Source organism: Camarhynchus parvulus, chromosome 2, assembly GCF_901933205.1.
Source record: "Camarhynchus parvulus chromosome 2, STF_HiC, whole genome shotgun sequence".
Lineage (NCBI taxonomy): Eukaryota > Metazoa > Chordata > Aves > Passeriformes > Thraupidae > Camarhynchus > Camarhynchus parvulus.
Window position 1 is genome coordinate 132,069,906 of NC_044572.1, and position 24,266 is coordinate 132,094,171.

General features: G+C 35.1%; 1 protein-coding gene across 10 annotated transcripts in view; it reads left to right on the forward strand.

The window, feature by feature from the left end:
• RIMS2 (regulating synaptic membrane exocytosis 2) overlaps window positions 1-24,266 on the forward strand; it is a 445,769-nt gene that overhangs the window by 339,658 nt on the left and 81,845 nt on the right. For 5 of the 10 annotated variants that reach the window (XM_030967096.1, XM_030967104.1, XM_030967112.1 and 2 more), the window contains 2 exons: window positions 11,768-11,803; window positions 16,768-16,823. In XM_030967096.1, coding sequence (XP_030822956.1) covers window positions 11,768-11,803; window positions 16,768-16,823 — 92 coding nt within the window. Of the gene's footprint in view, window positions 1-1,571; window positions 1,605-11,767; window positions 11,804-16,767; window positions 16,869-24,266 lie in introns of all 10 variants that reach the window. The other 5 variants (XM_030967156.1, XM_030967175.1, XM_030967184.1 and 2 more) reach the window with 3 other exon arrangements.

Consider the following 24,266-nt stretch of genomic DNA (forward strand, 5'->3'; position numbering starts at 1 on the left):
TTGTATTTCTTCCAATGGATTCTTTGTAGTTGCCCAGATAAAAAAATATTTATACTCCATTATTGTTTTTTTAACATGCAAAAACGTAGCAACCTTTGTCAAAACTACAGCTGCTATGCTTTCACACTACATATCTCATATATAGCTCTAATGTGTGTTCATTCTGTAAGCCAATTTAATTGCCTAAAAATGCATTCTAATTACGTATATTTCAAGCTGCTTGGTTTTGCAACAATTTTGGTACAGTCTTGGCATTTGATAGTAGAGTGAAATATAATCTAACACTATAATATAAAATTGTTGAAGTACAGAAGACGATTATCAGATAAAATTTGGTGTTTTCTTTAATTTTGTTTTACTGATTTATGTTGCTTATTCTAATTTTGCATTTTTTCAATGGTATCTTGATATTGACTGTAAAATGATGATAAAATTACAGATATTTTTGTGGTGTGTAAAACTTTCTGGACTGCTTTATCTAGTATCTTTGGCATTAATAATTTATGAGCAGTGTTTTGTGACTAATTAGAAAACTGCATGTTGAAATTAGACAAAGCTTATAGATTTTTCTTTCTATTTCTGATGATTTTGGGGAGAAAGCATTTGTTCTACTAGCACCAGTGGCTTCACAGTTCTTTGTAATTGTTATTACTTTTCAAGATAAATTCCTCCCATTCTTTTGCTGCAAATAGATTTTCAGTACATAGCATGACACTGTCCCTCAGATATTTTCCATGTCTAAAATGGCAGTGTGCTTTTGAATGGGAAGTAATAACGTAAGTAATGAGATAGTTGCTTTGGCATTTGATTTGCATGCATTTGTAGTAACAGACTTGTGTGAGATGAGACCAACATTAGTTCTGAAAAAGTATCCTGAGCTGACCATGAGAGTTAATAGCTATACATTCTCTTTTCACATGTTCTGTATTTTGGTCTTGATAATTTTGCCTTTAGCAGAGCATTACAATAATGCTGTCCTTTCCAGAGTGTGTTATGTGGATTCTGAAATGTCTGAGCTTGTACATACATTTGCAAAAAAAAAAAAATTATTTTCTGTTTTGGGTATCTGAAGTTTGGTTCAGCATAAATTACAATAATTTAATAATTGAAAAATCTAACAACAGAAGTCCCTTGAACATTAAACTGAGTGTTCAATACTTGAAAGAGAAAACTAACAGTTGCATCAAGTAGACAACATTCAAAAAATTGGACAGTCATGATCAAAAGTATTTATGCTAGTTAACATACCTTTTACTATCCAGCTTTTTCTTCAGCATCATTACAGGGATTGACTTTGCTGTCAATTATAACTTTTATTATTTCCTCAGCTTCTATACTAACTCTGTCTTTACTGTTCTTTTCCAACAACAGTAGTTTAACCACTTCTTTCTCAGCTTTCTTTTTTCTTCTAGTGTCTTTTTTTTTTCCTCCACTTACTAACTCTGCTCTGCAGACTTCTCTCTAAAACAATTTTTGGCCCTTTCCCTCAGTGTCAGTTTTAACCTTCTGAATACATCCTCTCACGCCCATCTCCTTTGTCTATGTCTGTACATTACACGATGTGATCACAGAAGAAGCGGAATCATCAAGGAGAACAAACTCAGGTCTGTCTCTTCTACTGCTTTTCTCTGTGTTATTTTTTTCATTTTATCTTTTCTATAGACTTTATCACAGCTCACTTCACATACTTTTCCCTCTCTTCCCCCTCAATAAACTGGCAAAATATTGTCAAGGTTTAAGAATTTTGAAGACACTTATGTAATTTCTATTGCCTATAAACTATGAACGCTATAAAAGTCATGAAAGGTAGCTGATGACAAGTAGGCTATACCTTAAGACTTTAAACTGATTTGAATTCTATCACATCAGTTCTTATTTCCCATCTCAAATCATTTGAAAATTAGCCCTTAAAGTTCCAGATAACACATGAAAGCAATCTATAATTTGTTTTATCTATGCATTTGAAAACTGCTACAAAAACTGCAGAAAGTCTTCTATAACTAGTTCTTTTTGACTCTGGGAGGATATAATTTCAAACCAGAATAATTTCAGTAAGTTAAATTTCATGCACTGGAATTCCAAACTTAGTGTTTGAATAAAACCTGTTTCGAAAAAAACCTGTTTCAATTAGAAGTAGAGTTCTTAGTGAACAAAAGCTCTTTTCTCATGCCAAAAAGTGCAAATCAAAAAGTTATGATAGTATGAGAGCAAGAAGTCAGAACACTGAAGGAGTCCTCACTTAGCTGCATTGTTTATGAGGCATATTTTACATTACTTATGGTTTCTTTCATAACAAATTTTAAGCTGCCATTTAATTGAATTTTCCATGTACTTTATATTACTGGCAGAGAACTAATATCTATCAAGGCATCCTTGCTCTGAAAATGCAGTATTTGTTCACATTATTCTGCTTGTTCAGTTGTGGTATGTAGAACAACATACCATAATTCCCAGTATTTAATTAAATTAAATTCAGCTATAAAATTCAAATTTTACAATTACTGTGTAAAAGCTTTAATTAATTTCCTGTTTCTCTGCTATTATCCCAACAAATTAGAGAAGCCACTTGGATGCCATTTAGGTTAGCAAATCTGGAGAAGTTTTGGGGTATATTGACTAGTCCATCAAATTTAGGTGATATTTAGTGAAACATTTTTGTCTTTTCTATACTATGACTGGCTCCTTCAAAGCTCAGTTTTACCTTTCATATTGGTCTTGTCCTAATTAGAATCATAGATTTTTTTACAGAATCTTGCAGATGTTATTTGCTGTGGTTTTCATGTTAAACAAACCTCAATATAGAAATTGTTAAAATTACAGGGTAAAAAAAAGTTGAGGATGGGTAGGGAAGACAACTGGCAGGATTTTCTGAAAGTGGTCTTTTGTAAATCACTATTTTTAGGAATTAATAAATTATGCTGTAGAAAGACTGAGTTTACTTACCTTGTGCTTATGATTCTCTGCCAGTTCCTGTGCAGTGATTCTGAACACTTTTATTACAAAAATGAACTAAGAAGATTGGGTGACCCATTTCCTATCTGTTCATAATAAAAGCTGTAGGCCTTTTTGTTCCAAAACCTTCCTCTGAGTTATTGATTGAATCCATATATTAAATCAGAATGTGGAATCAGTCCATATCTCTCTCAGTGCTGGAAGAAATCAGACCTTAAAATGGTCAGAAAAAGCCATTTATTTTCATCACCTGTGTTTCTTGAACATATATAAGTAGTTAATACTCTTTATTATTAAATTTTTTGATATTGCGATCCTACAAAACACTATTTAGCTCACAGTGTTAAGTAAATGTATTCGGCACTGATGAATTTAATTGTCTAGCACACAAATGCAAAAGCATGATCAGCTCTGCAGTTGCAATGATTGTTATTACTACCCTTAAACTCAGGAGAAAGTTGTTGTTTGTATAGTAACATATTTTCAGGTGCACATTTGAAACAGGTCCTCTTCCATGTTTGCCTTAGTAACAAATTAGGTTGCACGTTTCAGTACAAGGCACTGAGCACAGCTAAAAAGCAAGGGATTAATTTCAAAGAACTACTTTAGAACAAAGTGTTTTCCCATTGCTTTAGAATTTGCTTTAAGAAGTGTGAATCTAGGATTATCAATTTACAGGTTTTCTTAGGAAATGGTTTTCACATAGTTTATTTATCATGGTTTATTTTTCATGCTACCAAACATAAATGTATTCCAGAGGATTAGCTATTGATTAGACCAAGAAGTCTTGTAAAAGCTAAATATCTGAATATTTTACAATTGCATTGATAGAAAAATGCTGCAATTTCCTCTCTCTGGATATTAAAAATCTGTAACTGGAAAAAAAAAATTCCTTGAAAAAAACCTAGATTTTTTTATTGAAAAGTTTTATGAAAGTATATGCAAAGCTTTTGCTGTATATTTCAAGCACAAAACAAGTTCAGAAAGATAAGCAAAAGAATTTTAATATAAATTTTGTTATCTGACATCAGTAGAGCTTGATAGTATCCTTAATGATTAAACCCTGTTTTTCTTGGGTGAAGGAGGAGCTTTGTGATCCAGGGCTTTCACAAACGTGCTTTGAGATGCAGGGTTTTCATATTTTTCAAATTAATACGTTTCATAGGTTTAGATGTTGTCAAAACTGTTGAGAATGTCTTCACTAAGAGTATTTCCATTCAGGAGAAGTGGAAGCGAGCCCTTTTCTGCCCAAGAGCCTTAGTGAGAAGCCTACATCTTTATTTTCATCTCTAAGATGGGTGAGACCGACCAGTTATCATCGTGGCAAAAAATTACTGGCAATTGCACATAATACTTACTGGGTTCTTCAAACATATAAAATACAGAGAACATTCTTCAGAATTCCAACAATTGATCTAGCTGACTCAAGTCAGCTAGAAAAGAAGAAAAACTGCCCAAAAAATGATCATCAAAGCATTGCAAAGGCGGGTCCATGCCAGTCAGGGTATGGCAGTCAGGGCACATACAGCAGAAATAGTGCTAAGTGAGGAATTCTAGGATGAGAAGGGCTGGCATAGTGATACCCAGGCATTCTAAACTTTCTAACATGAATGGAAGTTAGAAGAGGGTGGGGACTGTTCCATTCCATGAAAGGAATGGAAATAGATATTGAAGTCCTTTTTTGCAACCTTTGGCATAAAACTGTCATGTTAAGAGCACACAAAGGCTTGATTAGAGTTTTGTTGACTTTAAGAGTGAAATTCAAATAGACAAGGACTTTGAAATACCTTTTTTTTTTGGTGCTTTATTGTGAAGTTTCTTTGTAATAACGATTGATGGAAATGAAGCCTACAAAAGCTAACAAACCCTACTGAGGATGAGTGACCAAATTGGAAGAGCTCATAAACCTGGACAGTGAAGGTCCAAACAGTGAATGGGTGAGGCAAATTTACTGTGGGAGAAAACAAGGACAAAAAAAATTATACAGTTCAGAGTGTTTAAGAAATCAACTGCAGTAGAAGACAAGGAGCACAGGTCTGTTAATTCATTCTTATCTTACAGCACCATGAGAGGTTTTTCAAGTCTTCTAAAAGTGAATCTTCTGTGATATACTTACCCTTTATAAACAGAACATGACACCCCTCTGCTTTTGAGTTATTATTACAGTCAGTATTCTGTGACACACTTTCCTTTATAGAACAGGATGATGCCTTGTTCTGTTTCCATTTTCCTTTTGTTGAAAAAATATTTCTGGGTAGGATTTGTAACATTTTAGCACAACTATGATTAAATTACTTGTGCATCTCTGAACGCTTCTGTGATACTTAGTTTGACAGGCTTATTTAAAATCTGGTGCCTTAGACTGTGAAAGAGACATTTAAGGCATCTAAATCTGTATTTGGTCAACAAAACCCAAAGGGTAAACTCCAAATTCAGTCTAATTTTGTAAACTCTGAATTCAATCTACAGGTACTTAGCATAGTAATAGATGTATCATACTGGATGGCTGGGCAGCTCTTTGTCCTTATTTTTTAGTTTATTTAGAATTAAATCCAGAAGCCAAAGACTTCTGAAGTAGCCATCTGTACTAAACTACAAAAATAAATGCTGATGATCAGTCTGCTGAAGCTAAAATAGTAAATTCATCAAATTATGTAATTTAAAATGACAGCACAATTTTGCAAAATGTTTGGTAGTTTAATTTGTAACTATTCTGAGTTCTAAATGCAGGTGATCATTTTGTGTTCTTTGGCTAAACCTATGACTATCTTTCTAGTTATTGAGATGCTAATTGATGTGTTTTGCGTTCTTCAGTTGCTGAAGAATCTCTATTAATACATGTTAGCTTTTCTGAGAGCAGAGGCACAATTATTACCCAATGTTTATGCCTATGATTGCAAGTGACTGTATCAGAATGTGAAATTCTCTGTGGTTATGCTGTGTAGTGTACCAGTGGTGGGAACTCTGAGAAGCATGCTTGGCAAGCAGGATATTGGAAAGCTTTATAATAAGACTGCTCAGGTTTTTCTGAAAACAATGAAGGGCTTATAGTGTGGCTGATCTGAATTGATTTTTATGGCTACAGAATATAAGGGCCTACTGGCCATTCAGATATTTTTCTTTTACACTTTCAAAATCCTATTTCATGTCATTTATACAGGGAGAATGCCAGAATTCTTGGAAGAAGCAAAATGGGATATTTTAACTAATATTTGACTTACTACTTACTACTTCTTTCTTCCATGCTTTTTCCATGTAGACCTCAGTATTTTATGAAAGCCACCAAAATGTGTGTACACCTTTGTATGAGGCACAGGAAAATATCACCAGCTACCCTGCAAAAATCATCATAGAAAAGGATCTAGGCAGCATAAAAAAAGGGCTAGCCATAGCCCTAATCATCACCTTAATAAATATGCAAAGTAGAACTTTCCAACTTGCTTAAAAATATATTTGCCCTTTACCATCTGCACTTATCTGTACCTAATGATGAAGACCTTAGCTGACCCTGCCACTTTATAAACCCAGGATTGTAGAGATTCTTTAACTTTCCTGTTTAGATTACCACACCATTTTATTCAGTTGTTTTACTAAACAGTGCCATGTATTCTGCAAATAATCCAAAGGAACATTGTTAACACGCTTTTTGCATTGTGATAAAAATTTGTTTAAGTGGCAAGAAATGTCCCCCGGGTTTTAGTCTTTCTTTGGTGTGTCAAGCTTGAAACCAACAAGAAAAAAAAAACCAAAAAACGCCAACAAAAGGAAAAAGCCGTCAAGCAATCCTCAAATAGCAAACAGGAAGGAATGTGAAGCCATGTTCCCTGCTAGGAAGCTGGCTAGCTGAAATTGTCTTTTTTTGAGCATGTCCTTTTAAGGGAAATAAGTTACATTTAAACAGTAATATTAAGTATCAAGAATATAAAAGTTAATATATATACACTGAAGAACCCTTCAACAACCATTAATTATTTTTTCTTTTCATTCAGACTGTGATGTGGATCACAGACTTGGAAAGAACTTGTTTGCTGCAGCAATACTTTTCTTTATATTTGCCACAGATCAGACAAAAACACCCGGAGTGAAGCTCAGTAACCATTTATATCATAGCATCTGATACTTTGCTAGACCTGTACCAGTTAGGCAGTTTAATTTTTTCACACTGTTGAGAGCCAGAATGAAAAAATTTAGAGCTAACTCCTTAGAAGTAGACTTGGAATTTAATAGCTCAGCAAACAGGAGGAAATGTTATCCTTTGAGTACAAGGCTTTTAAGCTTCAAGTTTTGATGTTCAAAGCAGATATTTCTACATTTTATTATTTATTTTTAGGAGACAATCTTCTTTCCTTTGCCTGATTTGATAATAGGGCTATGAGGATGGTGCAGGGGCTTGAGTAGAAGCCATACAAGGAATGACTGAGGTGACTTGGTCTATTCAGCCTGGAGGAGACTTTGTGGAAGTCTAGGAAGACCTTGTGGAAGACCTTGTGGAAGTCTACAACTTCCTTGTGAGGGGAAGAGGAAAGGCAGACACTGATCCCTCTTTGTAGTGCCCAGTCACAGGACCCAAGGGAATGGCCTGAAGTTGTGTCAGGGGAGGTTTAGGTTGGATATTAGGAAAAAGTTTCTTCAGCCAGAAGATGGTTGGGCACTGTAACAGGCTCCCCAGGGGTGACAGCACCGAGCCTGACAGAGTTCAAGAAATCTTTGGGCAATACTCTTTGGCACATGGTAAAACTCTTGGGGCTGTCCTGTAGAGGGCCAGGAGCTGGACTCAATGATCCTTTTGGGTCCCTTGCAGCTCAGAATATTCTGTGATTTTGTGATGTTGTTTCAGGGATTTTTTTTTTAAATAAAATTGATTTTCCCATATTCTCATGAATACCATTTCAAGAGAAATCTCTAGTAAGAAATTCCGCTAGCATTTTTGAAGTACTTACCCAAAGTTAGGATACTACATATATATTTAATTTTAAAAATAAAATGTTATTTAATAATTTGGACTACCTTGAGAAATCAGACTCAATTTTCAATAAAGCACATAAGTAAAGGAGGTAATTTACCCACTATAGAAATAGAATTCATAGTCATATTTTTGCTGATATTAAGTGTCTGCAAATATGAAAAATAGAAGGATAAAACCTTTTATGTCATTGTCATATCTTATGCCTAAACTCAGAAACAAACTAGGACTTCCATATCTGTCTCTTGCAGTGACATGCGTATCCTCCAGCACTGGAAGCTGCATTTTTTTTCATTCAAAGTGAGGAAGTCAAGATTTATTTTAGACCTCTGTTCAGTTTATGCAAATCTCATTCACCTGAATCCCAGGTGAATGAGAAGAGAAACGTCAAGACAGAACCAGGATCTAGCCTTAAGTTTGGAGCAGTCACCTGTGAGAGAAGGGAGAAACCCTGGGAAGCCCAGCACCTCACAGCTGTAACCTTAAGGCTGCACAATCAGCTTGCCCCTTATCTCCACCAGGAAGCCAGCAAGTTTGAGCAGTTGTTCAATGCTGCCATCAGTAATTTTTGAGAAATTGTTCAATCCTGCCATCAGTATCCATGGCTAGGGAGAAATCTGCTATCCTGCTTCTTCTGTGGAACTGTTATTCTATTCTCTCATCTGTTCCAAGGAACTTGGGGTCCCTGCTACATGAGACTTGGTGTGACATGGGTGAAGTCTGATGGGGTCCTGGCACCCCCAGGTACCCATCAGAACAGTAATGCTGATTGAATTAAGGCATTTCCAAGAAAATCAAGGCCATTTTAGATCAGTTTTAGTTCTTGACAAGTCTGTTCATGAATTCTTTTCTATTCATTTTATCTTCCAGATACATATTAGATTGTAAGATATCTCTCAGATATATTAGAACCAGTTAGAAAAAAATTGAAGTTAGACCATGGGAGCATGGCTGTGTCTACTATTAAATAAAATGTCAGTGGTCATTGTAATAGCAATGTCTACTGTGATGGTAGAAGAAGATTTTGAGACAGAATATTTTAGCATTTCAATCTCTGTAGTTCATTTCTATATTTCATCCATATACTTATCTGTATTCTGATCAAGCAGAAAACATAGAGTTATTTTCTGTAATGTGCAGAAATATCTCCTTCATGAAAGCATTGATTTATTTCTCCAAAGTACATTGCTCTGAAAAAAAATTGGTTCTTGAATTGAGAACATTACACCACAGGACACAATATATGCTTTTCACTTTGTAAATCAAGGTTAAATTAAGTAATGTAGAAAAATAATTACTAATGTGATGATATTGGTAATATATAAAACAAAATCAGATCAAGATTTTTTAGGAGTGACTTTGTCTTGTGTTTTTCAGTTTGACATTTTAAAATAATCTTATTGTGATTTATGGGTTTTCAGCAGTTTCAAGACGTTAAAAAAAGCTCCTTAGAGCTTTTTTGTTTTGAACATATTACAAAAAAAAGTATTAATTACTTTAGTATCAACATCCTGAACCTGCTCTGAATACCTTTAGAGGTGATGAATAGGCCCATAGCTGCAGTGAAGATCTTTGCTGCTGTGATGTTAATATTGTTTTATTTGGTAGATGGATAATATCAATTTTGTTCAGTTCTTGCTTCCACCCAAGTAAGATCATTCTCAATTCAATCTTCAGTCCTTTCTAGTACTTCTTCAGGCAGCTCTTCACAATACATAAGAAACCTCAGTTTGAAGAGTTGGATCCACTGTGTTGAGCCTTCTACAAAAAACCTAAAGAATATATCTATAGTAGAGATTTGTCACAGCCCTTCAATTACACTTTTAAAATTCAAGAATCTAATAGACTTTTGTGTTTGCTAACACTATGATATTAATTTCTATGGTCTGGTTTGAAAATATTTTCCTATATACTTTGTATATCTAGAACAAGAATGGGTGAAAGTCTGACAGGTTTCGAACTTATTTATTTTGACAATGTATTTATTTAAAGATACATGTTTGGAAGACATCTAGACATAAGGATGAATGGACTTTTAGGCCTCTTAAAAATCATTACTCTATATAAGATTTCTATATTAAGATAGTATTTAGGCAAAGTAAAGATTTCTTTTCACTATGTATATGGATCAACCTAGAAATTCATCATTCTCTCTGAGCTCAAGCTCATGGGTGTTTTAATGACTCAATTCACTTTCCTCTATTGTGCATTATGTTGGATCAGTGCTATCACTATCAATTTGCTTTCTGCTTTAGAAAGTAATGCAACAATAAAAGACATTGTATTTGTAGATTATATATTGGTAACAGCAATTTAAAACTAAAAGAAAAATAAGAATATTTGGGTTGAAGAAAAAGGTTGAAGAGCAAAAAAAATCTATCATTCTCTGCTATTTTTCTAGCACTATCCACAGCCCACATAGATAGTAAGGCGAGGCTGCCCAAAGGCCAACTCAGAAGAACACAAAAAGCCTTATTTAAAAATGGTGTAGAGTGTGGGGCAGGAAAGGTCAGGGAATGGGAGAAGTTCCAAGAACTGATTCAATAGCCACTGATTGCTGAAAGTGTAGGCTTATGACCTGCCATATCTGTTTCCCATTAACTTGCCTAAGAGTTCCACTAGAAATTGCCAGCAGAACAATAATCTTGATCCCACACATGATAGGAAGTCAGATCCTATTGAAGTGTAGCATATTATTTATGCTCTCTGTAGGAACACGTTTTTCCTTCTTATGATTCTACCTTGCTTGAGTATGATTTCTCTCTGAATTTGCCTTCATCCTCTGCTTTGATACCCACCTACAAAATGATATTTCCTTAAAATTCAACAACTGTTGTTTTCTTATTCAGTCTGTGTACTGTAAATTAGATCATAATTTTTTGAGCAATACTCAATAACCAATAACTGGAAAATATTTAGTTCTAGTAATGCATACTATTTTTGGTGTGTAGCCTGGGGGCTGTTGCTCCATATTCATGGAATTGTTTTAATTGAATTTAATATAGTTTTGAAAAGGAAAGAGAAACTATTTCAAAGTTAATGTATTTCTAATTAAAGCAAATTTCATTTGACTTGAAATTCTTTCACATTATTTACCAAAACTGGATTTCAGATTATTTATGGGCTGCCAAATTATTTGATAGGGATCCAATATATTTTCATTTCTTTGTGACAGATGAATGCCCTGAGCCATTTACAACCTTTGATATGTATTCAGAGTTGGCATCAGTCAGCTGAGTTTTTGTGCGTGAACTGGGTTTCTGAGTATTGATTGTAGTGTCTTTGGTTCTTCATAATTTTTAACTCTAAGACAAGTTACAGTATATCATTATTAAACCTTTTAACCTGTAGAAGCTATGAGAATTGATTAAACCAATGAAGATTTAAAGTAATTGCCAAAACTCATTCTGACACATTCAATTTTTATGCCTGAAGCATTAGACTGTGTCTTGTATATGTGCTGCATAAAACCTACAGCACAAGCAATTTTTTTTTACTTCTATTTTTGTGTCATCCCAATTAAGGAAACTGGAAAGTAACTCTACCTGATACCTGCCTTGCTCTCTTTTTCTTGAGTGTGTTAATGATTCTGGTAGTGCACAAAATATCCATGGGTTCCCTTCAGTAAATGTTCAATAACAGTACACAAATGTATGCACTAGCATGCAGTGAATATGCCTCTAGATTTAGAGCACCATACTTGGTTGGTTGACTAAATTCTTCATGTTATATTAATTTGGTAAGTTTTGTTAATGTTTTCTTTTAACACATTTTATATTACTTTTATTATTATTTCTGCATTTTTTTCTCTCCCCTTCTTTTTGCTTTACATATTGCTTTCATTTGTTTTAGAAGAAAAGAAAACAGATCCAGAGAATGGGGATACAGGTAGGGTGACTTATTAAAAATATTTTTGTGTTTTTCCCTTAAGTTCTTTGATCTGTTATGTTTGAGCAAATATGTAGCAAAGAGTTGGAGTGCAATTTTTATGTATTTTACAGATTTCAAAATAGACACTAGGAAATGGAACCTAAGAAAGGACTTTCCCAAATGTATTTCCTTTGCTATTTTAAGGGTGTCAAATAAGGGTGAGAAATGGTAAGAAAGAGACCAGAATCAGCTAAGTGCAGATATCATACACTTTAAATCCTCTGTTCTGTCCTCCCTTCTCCAGACACAGAGCATGCTCATCTGCACATGTTTTTCTGCTCTATTAGAGGTTTCTGATTTCCAAAATATCAGTCTTTATCAGACTTTAGTCCCCTCATCATGAGTTTTTCCCCCGTGCCTTAGTGGCTGTGCCTCCCGAATTTTCTATCCCATTTGTCCATATGTATTAAAAACTAAATCTGTTCTAATATTATAAGGGAAACTTCACTCCTCTTTCATACCAGATTCCCTTTAATTCTTTGTGCCACAGATGCCTCACTGTACAGCAAACTCCTCTTCCAAACTCAGATCCTGCAACAGGATTGCCATCACCAGCATCTCGAGGAACTAGAGTGGTTTAGTAAGTCCCACTGGAGAAGACAATGAAAGAAAGAATGAAAGAGCAGAGGTCCCAGCTGGTTTTGATTTTTAATGGGATAGGTTTGCCTTAGGCTGAGCTGGATGATAAGGCCAGTTTGTTGTTCCTTTTGTCTCTGGTGTGGATCACAGGCTGAAGAATCTTACCCTAGAGAGTAGCCAGTATTTGACCTGAAGAGCAGGTAACAGTCTTTAGCTCTAGGCTGAATTCAATGATTGCTTATCTCCTTGTAAAACTCTATCTCAGTGAGCAGCTCAGGGGTTAGAAAAAGTCAGGTATTAACCAAATCACTGATTGCAGCCTTTCACTTTAGTGGTGGAGTAGCTGAATCTTATCTTGTTTTATCTTAGCTTATTTCAAGTTAAAACATGAAAATAATGTTTTTATTTGAAACTGAAGCACTGATTTTAGTACCTGTCCTGAGTCCTGTTGTAGGAATGGACCACCTAGCCACTATACAGCCACCACCTAGACCATGGTAGGAATTATGTGGATCTTACCTCAATAGGGCTTCTCCCTAGCTTCCACTTCAGTAAAAGAATCAAGCAGAGTTCCTTTTTCTACTATGTTTAATTGGCAATAGTAGTTGGAGTTCAAGCTGGGTGCCTCTTATTTGGGCCCTGCCTATTGCTTGTTACTGGATTTTATAGTCTCTATAGGTGGCTTCATTTTCTGATTGCATTCCTGCTCATACAATCCTGTTTGCAGCATCTGGGGTCTTCTCTTCTGATTTACTCCCACAGCCTCCAGGCACCCTTTTGTCTACGTCTTGAGAAATTTCCCTACTTTTGTTACAAAATATCCTATAGGTAAAGTTGAAATTATAGTTCATTGTCTAGTGGTTACATTTCCATCGATAAAAACAAGCATCAAATTCATGTGGCCCAAGGTTTAATTTACTGTAGGCACTAGAGCTAAGGTCTGGCACAACAGCCTCTCACTGCAGACCTTGTGGATCTGAGAGATTACAGGGCTGCACTGCACAGTACCTCTGTGCTTACTCTGGCATTTCAGGAGTCTTTGCTCTGTAGTTATATTACTTTCCCTTAACACAATCTCTTCTGAAAATAGGGAATAGCTAGTAAGGAATCAGGGGTTGTCTCAGTCAGGCAGGAGTTGCCTTGTGCCCATGAAAACCCCACTGAACTAACCTTCAGGCCATGGATATTTAATGCTAGAGAGTTCAAAATAACCAAAACTCCAGAATGTTGCCTACAGTGTAATGCCCCCAGTTATGTCTGGTGAGTAACACCAGGCTTTGTTCTTCCCTTCAGTCTTAATTTTTTGCATTCATGTGGCTAGAATTTTAGTGTCTCATTGGATATTTCTGTTGGAGGCACAACTAGTTTGTTTATAAGCAAAATTCTGGAAGGATGTTCATGAAAAATGAACTCATCTTACTGGCCAAAATTTGTCTGCATACACTTTGATACATTGTGTCAGTACTTCAGTATATCAGAAGCAGCTTTAACTTTTCTAGTGCCAGTCTTTATAGCCCTGAAAGTGTGTTGTAGTGGGCTCCAGCTCAGGATCTAATAACACAAGGGTTCCATCAGTCATTTAGGTGTGTGAAAGCTTGTGCTCCTACATTTTAAGCACTGTTGATAACTAATGGTTAGATTCAGGTTAGTTCTGGTTTGTTGACACATGCTCCATGAACAGCTCCTGACTGCAGTGGAGTCCTTGGGTGGGACCAGTGTTCTGCCTTGGTTACCAAACTCATGTTAAAAGCTGAAGCTTTAATGCACCCAGACAGTTACTGAGCTCTCCAGAAGTATTTTTTCTCCGGCTGAGCCCTCCCACACAGGTGTGAGCTAAGCAGAGGTTTGCCAGCAGAAATGGAGGTGATGATAGCCGTGCATTCCCAGCACTCAGAGTGACTTGCTTTCATGCTGGGGAACGGGAAGTGCCATGACACTCTCCAGCCTTGCCTGCTGCCGTGCAGGTCCCAGCTGCTTCTGGCTGCAGTTCCAGTGAGCTCAGCCCGGGGCACACAGTAACCCTGCACTCTCTGCTTGTCAGCTCCATGCACAGCAGAGCCAGAGCTTTCTGCTGCTTTATGAACTCATCCACTGCCCTCGGCTTTTACTCTTTTTGCTCATAACTGAATTCTCTCACTTGTTAAAGACAGTTTCAAAAATACAAAGTTCGATTTTCCTTTAATAAGATTTTATGGAAATTGAATAGTTTTTCCAACATTTTTCTGTCTTGTTTTTCTCTTGAAAAAAAAATAAGCTACAGATTTTGCTTGTTTTGTTGTAGAGGACTCACACCAAGGTCATATATCTTATGTTCCCTTTTTGAGTGGCATATTTTGTACATATCATAGGCAATTGGATTTATGGAAATCTAACTTTCACTTTGCCGACTGATCATAGATAAGAATGAATATTTTCTCAAGTAATTGTGAAATTTCTAATTTATGCTCAGGAACTCTTATTTCTTCACTTGCACTCTCCTGAAATTTGGCAGAAGAGAAAACATGCCATGGTTTCATAATAAAACATAGGAAAAATTGAAAAAAATGTCCCTTTTTGTGAAAAATGTCTCCTTTCTTACATTACTGATACAAAGATTTTGATTTCAGCGAAAGATGATTTCTTTCTTTGAGAGGAGGCTGGAATATTTTACTTTAAAAAAATATGTGTTACTTCCATGATTGAAAAAAGAAAATATTTTGCAGTGTAGCTTTTTGTTTTCAAGAGAAAAAAATTATGGCTTTTAAAACTAGATCCTAAAAATTCACTTCATCTTAATGATAAATTGATAAACACTGCTATGGGTTCTATAAAGGTTGAGGAAAATTATGATAGGAAAAATGAACTGTATTTTATTTTAGAAATTTTCATCTGCTGCTCTCTTTTTCATTTTATTTCTCTCTATAAAAAAATTTATTCTTTCTCATTAATTTTTCTTCATTTTAATTTCTCAAAATTTTTGATTAAGTCTTGTCTTTCATGTTGTTGCAGGGTGTAAAGATAGAGAGTCAGAATACAAAAACTAGAAGCCAAAGTGCTTATACAGAACAGAACAGCTTAGTGTTTTTGCCTTCCCACTTCCTTTCACCTCCTCTCCTCCCAGATCTCCTATGAAGTGCCACAACCCCTACCTGGCAGCTCTCATAGTATGTGCTACCACCCCTATTGTTCTCAAGAAAGAAAACACAAAGCTGAGAGGCCCAGGTTCTGTGCCAAGCCCCACTTTGCTGTTAGATCATGACTTTCAACTGAGGTTTAGAGTTTAAACCAGGTTTCTGTAGTATACTGGCACCTAATATTCCCATCTCAGTTCCACAAATGCACTCCATATTGCTCAATACTTACAATATACAGAAACTTCTGTTTATAATAGTGGGATTCTGAAATTTTTATCCTAAACAACTTTTGCATTAAAATTATGGATATTTTAAGACAAATGGCATTCAAAATAAATGCTTTTTAGCATTTGGTGGATAATGATTTATTCTTGACTTATACCAGGATAAAGTGGGAAAGAATAATACTTATGTGTGTACGGTAGCTAATTATATTTTGTTTGAAAATCTTTTCTGAGCTGTTGTCTTCCTCTCATTTTTCTATTTCTCAACCTTCCACCTCAGCTTTGGCACTTCCTTATTATTTTGCATTGTAAATTGTGGTACAGTAGCAGCTACTGGCTGAGTCACGTAGTGAGACCCCATCCCTGACTAAAAGCAATCACATATGTTATCCAAGATGAGTGAATCCTGGAATTGTTCTTGAAGGTGTGTTTCATTAGAATGTAATACAGAGATGCCACTGGGTGGCTCTTTAAGATTCCTTTACCATTCTTTGAATTTTTTGAGCATACTAAGAATATACTCAAATAGTAAATGGAAGGTCTGCTAGTCCTTGGCTGTTACTTGATTATTAATTTGATATGTCAGAATATGATAAATGCAGAACCAGAATCTCTACCCAAAATAAACAGGTTATCTTTGCATTCCTCCTTATTAAATAAAAGATTCAATTTCTCTTGAATATTCTTAAAATAGTAAAATTATATTCTGTGGAAACACTGTGTTTCATTTATATCGAGTTTTTTTTCCACAAAGTTGGCTTCATTTGAATTGTGTAGATAATACAACACTTACTAAGATTCTGCTGAAATACTTATCTGCTATTTTCCTCCTGTTACAACTTTTTGGTTTTCTGCAAAATCATAATTCAGGAACTAAAATTACATGCACGGAACTTAAATAAAATTTCATCTCTTTCTGTTAAAACTTCCATGAGCATAATTTTAACCTTGAAAGTGATGACTGTGTATTTATTTTCTTTTTTTCCTTCTGTTTTTAACTTAACAGGTGCACTGGATGTAGAAGAAAGGAATCGCCAAATGAAAATGAGCAAGTACAAACAGGTAGCAGGATCAGATTCCAGGCTGGAACAAGATTATCATTCTAAGGCAAGGGAGTTTTGTTTTGAAAAGCAACAAAATATGCTAAACTGAAATATGCAACATCCTATTAGAAACTAATAGATGAGTGCCAGGTTGTTTCTTCAGTAAAAGTTTCTTATGTGTCTATAATAAAATTTTGGAAATGTGCAGCAAAACTCTTAACACACAGTATTCTTTGTTATTAAAATTTAAGAAGGATAAGTTAAAGCAAATCAACTAAGCAGTGTAATTGTCTATCAGAATGAACAGTAGTGCCATGATTTAAAACCTCAGAGAAGGAAAAAAAAGATGTTTATGGAGTAACAGATGGCATGAGAGCTATTGAAACTTGTTCATGGCTCTCATATAGTTGAACAGAGAGTTATCTTGATCCATTGAATACTGGAAGATGCAGTGTTATTTAGTTTAATAGTGGATTTTTAGCACTTGGAAAAGTATTTTATACAGCAACAAAAGCTTTTACCCCAGCTGTGGCAGATTGCCAAGAATCTGAATATCTATGTAGTAGTATAACCTTAAATATACTATCCAAAATTTCCTGCTATCTGGAACAGGGTCATGTCATATAGAGTATGTTAATTAAAATAATCAAGATACTTTCAATTTAAATTTCTATTATGCAAAAATAATTTAGTGTCCTCTAAAAGACTTCATTAATTGAGGTCGCATTTTAAGTGGAAAACACAAGACTTCTGACCTATAAAATTTGGCTGAGGAAAAGATATCTCGTTTAGACTTTTATTTCCAGGTTGTTTTTCCTTGCTCCCAGGATTGGCAAAGCTACTGTAAAATGATACATTTAGTATTTGAATGCAAATAAACCATCAAATTTGTTAATTATCAGCTATTATTATAATTAATTATTTGTTTTGCAGATAATTTAGACTAATACACTTCATATAATTACTTTCTAGAATATACGATTCAGTGTGGGAAAATAGAAGCACTTTAGCAAAGTCCATTGCCAAATGGAAAGCCCTACTAATGAAAATAGAATTGACAAAACCAAGACCATGAAAATGGCTTAAGATACTTTAAAATTCTGTAGATGTGCTGCATGGTTATTTGGGTATTTTGCAAATGTAGTTTTAACTGCACAAAGCATAGGAATGTTTAGTAACATGTAAGAGGGACTTGGATACTGTCGTGTTTAGCTGGTTTTTTATTTGATACTTATGGAAAGTATTTCTATATTGTCGGCTTTGAAAGGTGTTGCCTTTGAGAGATGAGCGTAACGCTGTGAGTGGGCCTTATCGTAAGTGTTGTGATTGTATGTACCACAAAAATATGACTTTATGTATTGTATGTATAACCAGACTTAATCTGCTGATTTTCCTGCTCCCTCAATGCTTAACTGAAATTTGAGTCAGAGGTAGGACTGGTGCAGATTAAATTGGTTCTCATGTAAAGGAGTGAGATAGAACATGACTACCTAAGGAAGTATTTACTACCCTTGTTTTTCCATTTCACCTACACCATATTATTGGGCATCACTCTACATCTTTTATCTCTTTAATTAAAATTTTGCCTTCAGTATTATTGGAATGTATTAAAGAGGAAAATTATAAATGGAGTTATTTGATGAATATGGTGGTTTATTTATTGCACATATCAAACAATGTCTCCAGAAATAAACAGTTAATTTATTCTTCTGCTTAAGTGTAGTTTCAGTACTTGAAAGTGAGTTATTTATTCTATCAACAAACCTGTGGAACTAGACACTGAATTTTCACATATATGTAATAATTCAACATGCATTCTTAAAATTGTGTAGTTTCAAAGCCATGTGAGAACCATAAATCTCATAAGCCATATGCGAGTTCTGTCTTCACTTTTTTACTACCACTGTTTCAATTCCCCTTAATTAAATTCCTATATTATCTAGAGACAGAAAACAAGTAAGTAAAATTTATCTACCTGGTTTCTACAAAAATTCTTTAGAAATCATGAACTGAAACATGTATGTCGAATGCTGACTGTAATGTTCTGTACAGTGTACAGTGACTTTGATTTTTTTAGACTTCACAACTGGCACAAGCAGGCACTCATGAGTGGCATGCCTGAGAAAAATATCATTAAGTAGGCATTAAGCCACATTCAGAAAAGCCAACACACAAAATTTTCTTTTACTTTTTCTATTTCTTTCTTTAAATAGAAGTCAACAGGTCAACAGCATCTTTATGTCCCTCTTGATTACTTTAACTTAAGAAAAAATAGCCAATATCTTTCCTTGCTGAGAAGGCAAAAGCTATAAAAATAGAAGTTCTATTAAATATTGAACTATTAAAATAGGCACCCTGTGTTGTATCTCTCCAGCTTTGTTCTACCTCTGGAAGTTAGTACTAGAGGCTTTAGAGGAAGGTACACACCCTTCTGTGGCGCACGGTCATACATTAAGAAGTTTGTGGGAAAAGTTCAATTCCAGATCTGTGCTCTTAAAAGCTGCTGAAATATGAAATTGATTCCCCTTATATTTTTAACTCAGGATTTGTAAAGATTGTATTTCTATTATTCTTATACATGCCTCATTATTTTTAGAACAGTAATTATTCTGCTTCCATAATATTTTGTATACACTAGTTTAGTTGGGTGCAAAAGACATTTCCTTAAATAACTTCCTTCAGAAGCTGCTGAAGTGTGGTTTCAGGACAGACATATGGAAAGCAAGTAATATATTAACTGTCATATGAATATTTACAGCTAAGCAGATGAGAGAAAAACAATGTAGGTACTAAGGATGAGGTAAATTAATTTCTGGTATTGGAACAACTATTTGTTTCTGCTTATTGGGCACTAGTAAACTTGTACTAAATAGGATATATACTAAAGTCTGAATTGCAGTGCTGGTAGATGCTGACATAAGGGAAAACCTGAATTATGGAAATAAAGAAAAAATGCTCAGTAGCACAAGAGTGTTCCACCAGAGAAAAAATTAGCCATTTACCATACTGTGCCTCTGCAACCCCAGCCTGATTTGTGTAATTTCCCTCAAGAATCTTTCTGTGACTAGTTTACTGTTTTGCATCAGAGCAAAGCTTCCCAGTTCTAAATTGTTAAGCAAGATGTACTGTGAAGAGGGAAGGGCAAGATGGGAGCTGAGTGAACCACATGCTGGACTCACGCAGTTCACATTTTGTAGAGTTGGCTTTTGGAGTCACTTCCCAAACTACCTCATCAAACCTCTCTGAACATCTCTGCCTTGCTTCCTGCTTTTTACTCCCACCATTCTGGCCAATAAATAGGTAGTGCTGTGTTTGGTGAGCAGCATCTTCCTCTGGCCATTCCCACCAGCGCTCAGATACAGGAATTCCTGCTGACAAATTGAGGATGGAGGCTGTGAGAAATCCTGTCATTCCTCTCTCCTTGCCCCATGACTAGAACATGCACAGTGGATCAGCTGAGGAGAGTTTAAAAGCTTTGTTGTTACTGAGAAAAAAAGAAAGATACTTCTGGTATAAATAACGCTAGAGGTGTTTGCAATCAGAGAGAAATTAAGACAGAATTCCAATAACTGGGGTTAATGTTAGCCACTACAGAAAGTCTGGTCACTGATGTCAAACTAAAGGGAGCTGGATTTATGTAGGAGCAGCAGCAATGACAAACTATGGCTTTCTTTAGGAACAAAGGTAAAACAGAGACTGACAACTAGCTGACACACATTTAAGCCTCTAAATATCTTGAGACTGGTTTTATTTGTTTTATTAGGAAAAAAAAATGACCTACAAAAAGGCAGAGAAATCCAGTTACATAATATAGCAATTAGTAAGAGTCAGTAATGTAGTAATTAGCAATAGAGTATGTTAGAGCAACAAGGAATAAAGCTGGGATAAAAGAGGTAAAAGAGCAGATAAAAACTTGACTTTTTGCTGAACAAGCTTATTTAGCCAAATGTAGAAAAGACTACATCAAATACAGAATAATACAGAACATCAAAGAGGATTTCCTAACTCCACCTTTAATGATTCATATTGATTATAAGACTGGAACTTTCTGCATCATCAGATATATGTAAAGCTGCATTTCCTGATAATCAATAAGCACAATTCAAATTTTAGATACAAGCATAATTCTCTGTGTTTGGTGTAGGACAATAGTACTATAAGGCATACTAGCATGCTAGTTTGTGATCTTCTAGCCTGATAACAAGATCAAGACAAATTAAACTGTGGAAAAGAAGAGTCAAGCATGTGTTTAGCTTTTTGAGTAGTGCAGATGCAGCTGCAGCTCTGCAGAATGAGACACTGATTCAGCAGTGAATCAAGCAAAACCTTAAGGGATTCCTGTGTGAGAGAATGTGGAAAAGGTAAGATCTGGAGGTGGAAGAGGCTGAATTTAAATGCCTCAGAAGCAGATCTTAATTGTAAGGTCTTGTAAAGAGCAAAAGCACTGCCAAGAGTTGCCTTTTCCCTCTGAAGCCTGCAGGAAGCAGTTTTGCCATGGATACACTACATGTGGAATCCTTTGACCTTTGCTGTCAACTGAAAGATTTCATATAATGGTGTTCTGGGAATCCCTTTGTCTCCTCCTTTAAAATCAAAGCAGAGCCTTACACAGAGCAGCAAAGTGTGCTAGCAGAAGCACTTGCCACCTTTCTTCATGAAACTCTTGTAGAAAAGGGAGTTCAACAAACATTCAACTAAAGGGATTTTGGGAACTTTGATATTTGGCTGCATATAAGCTGTATTTGATTTATATTGGTTTTATATTGACAACTGTTTTAGAGTTCTTGGAGGATCATGAGATGCCCAATAATAATTTGATAAGTTATGATAATTATGAATATACCTCTTTGATCTATAATTGTTTCTTACAGCTGATGCTGTTAAGGATGTAATTAGAAATATTCAAAATACTAAATACAAAACAGAGGCTATTTAGACATCCACATGCCCTCAAAACAGCTCATAAATTGTTTTGTATATACTTCTTTTTAATATACCAGTTTAAATTTTAAAATTTTAAGTATCTGAATAAAACTTGGAGAAAAAAAATAATTCTAAAGGAGCTTTGCTGGAGAATAGTTAAGAAAGCAAAGACTAACACAGATAAAACCACCCACAAATATTCAGTGCAATAAATTTCAGCAGAATGCCCATACAGCTGGGGGCCTTGCCAGTAGAATTTGGTAGGCTTCCAAAGGGAATAGCGCTGTGGAGTTCCCTGCTCCTTCCCATTGCCCTCTTCTGTACCACTAAGCTCTTGTCTCCAGAAAATAAACCAAACACCAATTAGACCAACTGAGAACTTCCCAGGTGAAGAAACATTTTACTTATTGCCTGTTCCATGGCTTTTGTGCTTTCCTGTGGACTAATGAGTATTGTTCTTTGGGCCAGAAGCTTGGTAGCTCCACCAGCTGGTCTGGAAGGACAGGTCCTGTCACTGCCAACAGCCTGTGGGTGCTCAGGTCATCTAATCCATCACTCATGTGCGTGTGTGTAATGAATTTTGCTGGTCAGTGGCAGAGCATCTCTCTGGCCCATAGTGCTGGTAGCATTTATATTTTCAATCAAGTATTTCATTGTATTTTTAATATAAAAACTTTTTGGAATAAATTGCTGAAATTGAAGTTCTGGTTCCTGTAAGTACAGGACTTAAAGCTCAGTTATAAGATTTAAAAATATATCTAGATGAAATAAATTCAGAATTCTAGAACTGAACTCTATATACATGGTAATGTAGAAAATACCTCTTCTTTAATTTCTATTTTTATCAAACTGCATTTTGCTGATGTGTTAGAATTAATTTAGTGACTTTGAATATAGATATGGGTTGCTGTGATTTCTAGTATTTTCTCCTTCAGTAAAAGGTGTGCAAGCTCTTAGGATATATTTCCATTGCTATAATTTTTCTTTTTCATTAAATTTAAGCATTCTTTTTATTTATTTTGGCTTTGATAATTTTTCAATTAATTTTTTTTAATCTTGAATATCCATGTCTCTATCTGAAATTTAGGCTATTTTAAAATGTAATACTGTGATTAGCAAAAATATTGCATTCACATATGATAATTGTGGCTGAAATTTAAACATCTGAAAGGAGGCTGATGCTGGCTGTTTTTAGCTGTCAACAGGTACTTTCTGTTGTCACATTTTCTTAGATTTTGTGTAAGCTTCTATTGGTAATTGTGTTTAGAAAGAAGAGGTTAAATACATTATAGAATGTTATTGAAGAAGCACCTTATAATTTTACAATGAACCTCAAAGAGAAAAAATTACCCCAAAATTAAAAAAGTAAAACCATCATTCTATTTTGGGTCTGAATTTTCATTAGTTATAGGAATCTACTAGGGAAAAAAAAGAGCTTTTTAATCACAGACAATTGGGTTTCCATTAAAAAAGCACAAATTCCAGCTGTAACACAGTCTTGTGTTTTAAGGTGATGAGTTAAATATTCTTTTGTAAAGACCAAGTATTTTAAAGAAAAAATGTTTTAGTAAGCACATATACACCTAATATAAGCAAAATTTATATCAAAAGCTTTCTGTAAAAGCCAAATTCAATTGAGCATTGTAACCATTCCTTTAGTAATCACATTTTAAACTCACCTGGGAGATGTTTTGATCAACTTCCATCCAGAGCAATCACTGCAATCTATCTTAAATCCTTTTATCCTTTTTATAACAGAATGTATTTTCCTTTCTGAATGGCCTTGTATAGACAAGTGAATTGCTAAACTGTTAGTCTTTTGGTTCAGAGCTACTGTCTTTTCATAGTAAACTCAATTATTTCTGTGTACAGTTTTTATCTGAATTTAAGCTGTAAAGTTCCAAGATGCTATTGAACTAAGTGGCAATTAGTGTGCAAAATACTGTGACTATGCTTGAATTAATTATTCAAGTTGTTCTGAAACTGATGTTATGCTGATAATACATGAGAGAATCTACAGAAAAAAAAAAAGAAAAAAAATTAACTGGGAAATATGTATTAAATATCTGGGTGCCAAGGTGTGGGATTCAAAAATAGAGAACATATGAAGTTAATTGAATTGCTGCAACAATCAGGGAACTCTAAGAAATTGGAATAATAATCTGTGATAACATGTATCACATCAGATTGTGCTACTTAATTCTGTGCCATGCCAAATGTGTACAAAAAGGTCATTATTCACATTTGAAGTACAAAAGAGCAGTGGCTCCATGATGGAAACAGGTTTGCCAGATCAATCTGCTAGACTGCTGACCTTGAAAAATCGAGGAAGGTGTGGCACACACTTAGAAAGGACAGACCTAAAATCTCAGTGCAGGGCTTGCACAGAGCCTGTTTAAATGTGTAGGATTCAAAATGAGCCATAGAATCGTAGAATGGCCTGAGTTGGAAATGACCTTAAAGATCATCTTCTTCCTATCCCCCTGCTTTGGGCAGGGCTGCCTTCCACTAGACCAGGCTGCTCAAAGCTCCTCCCAGC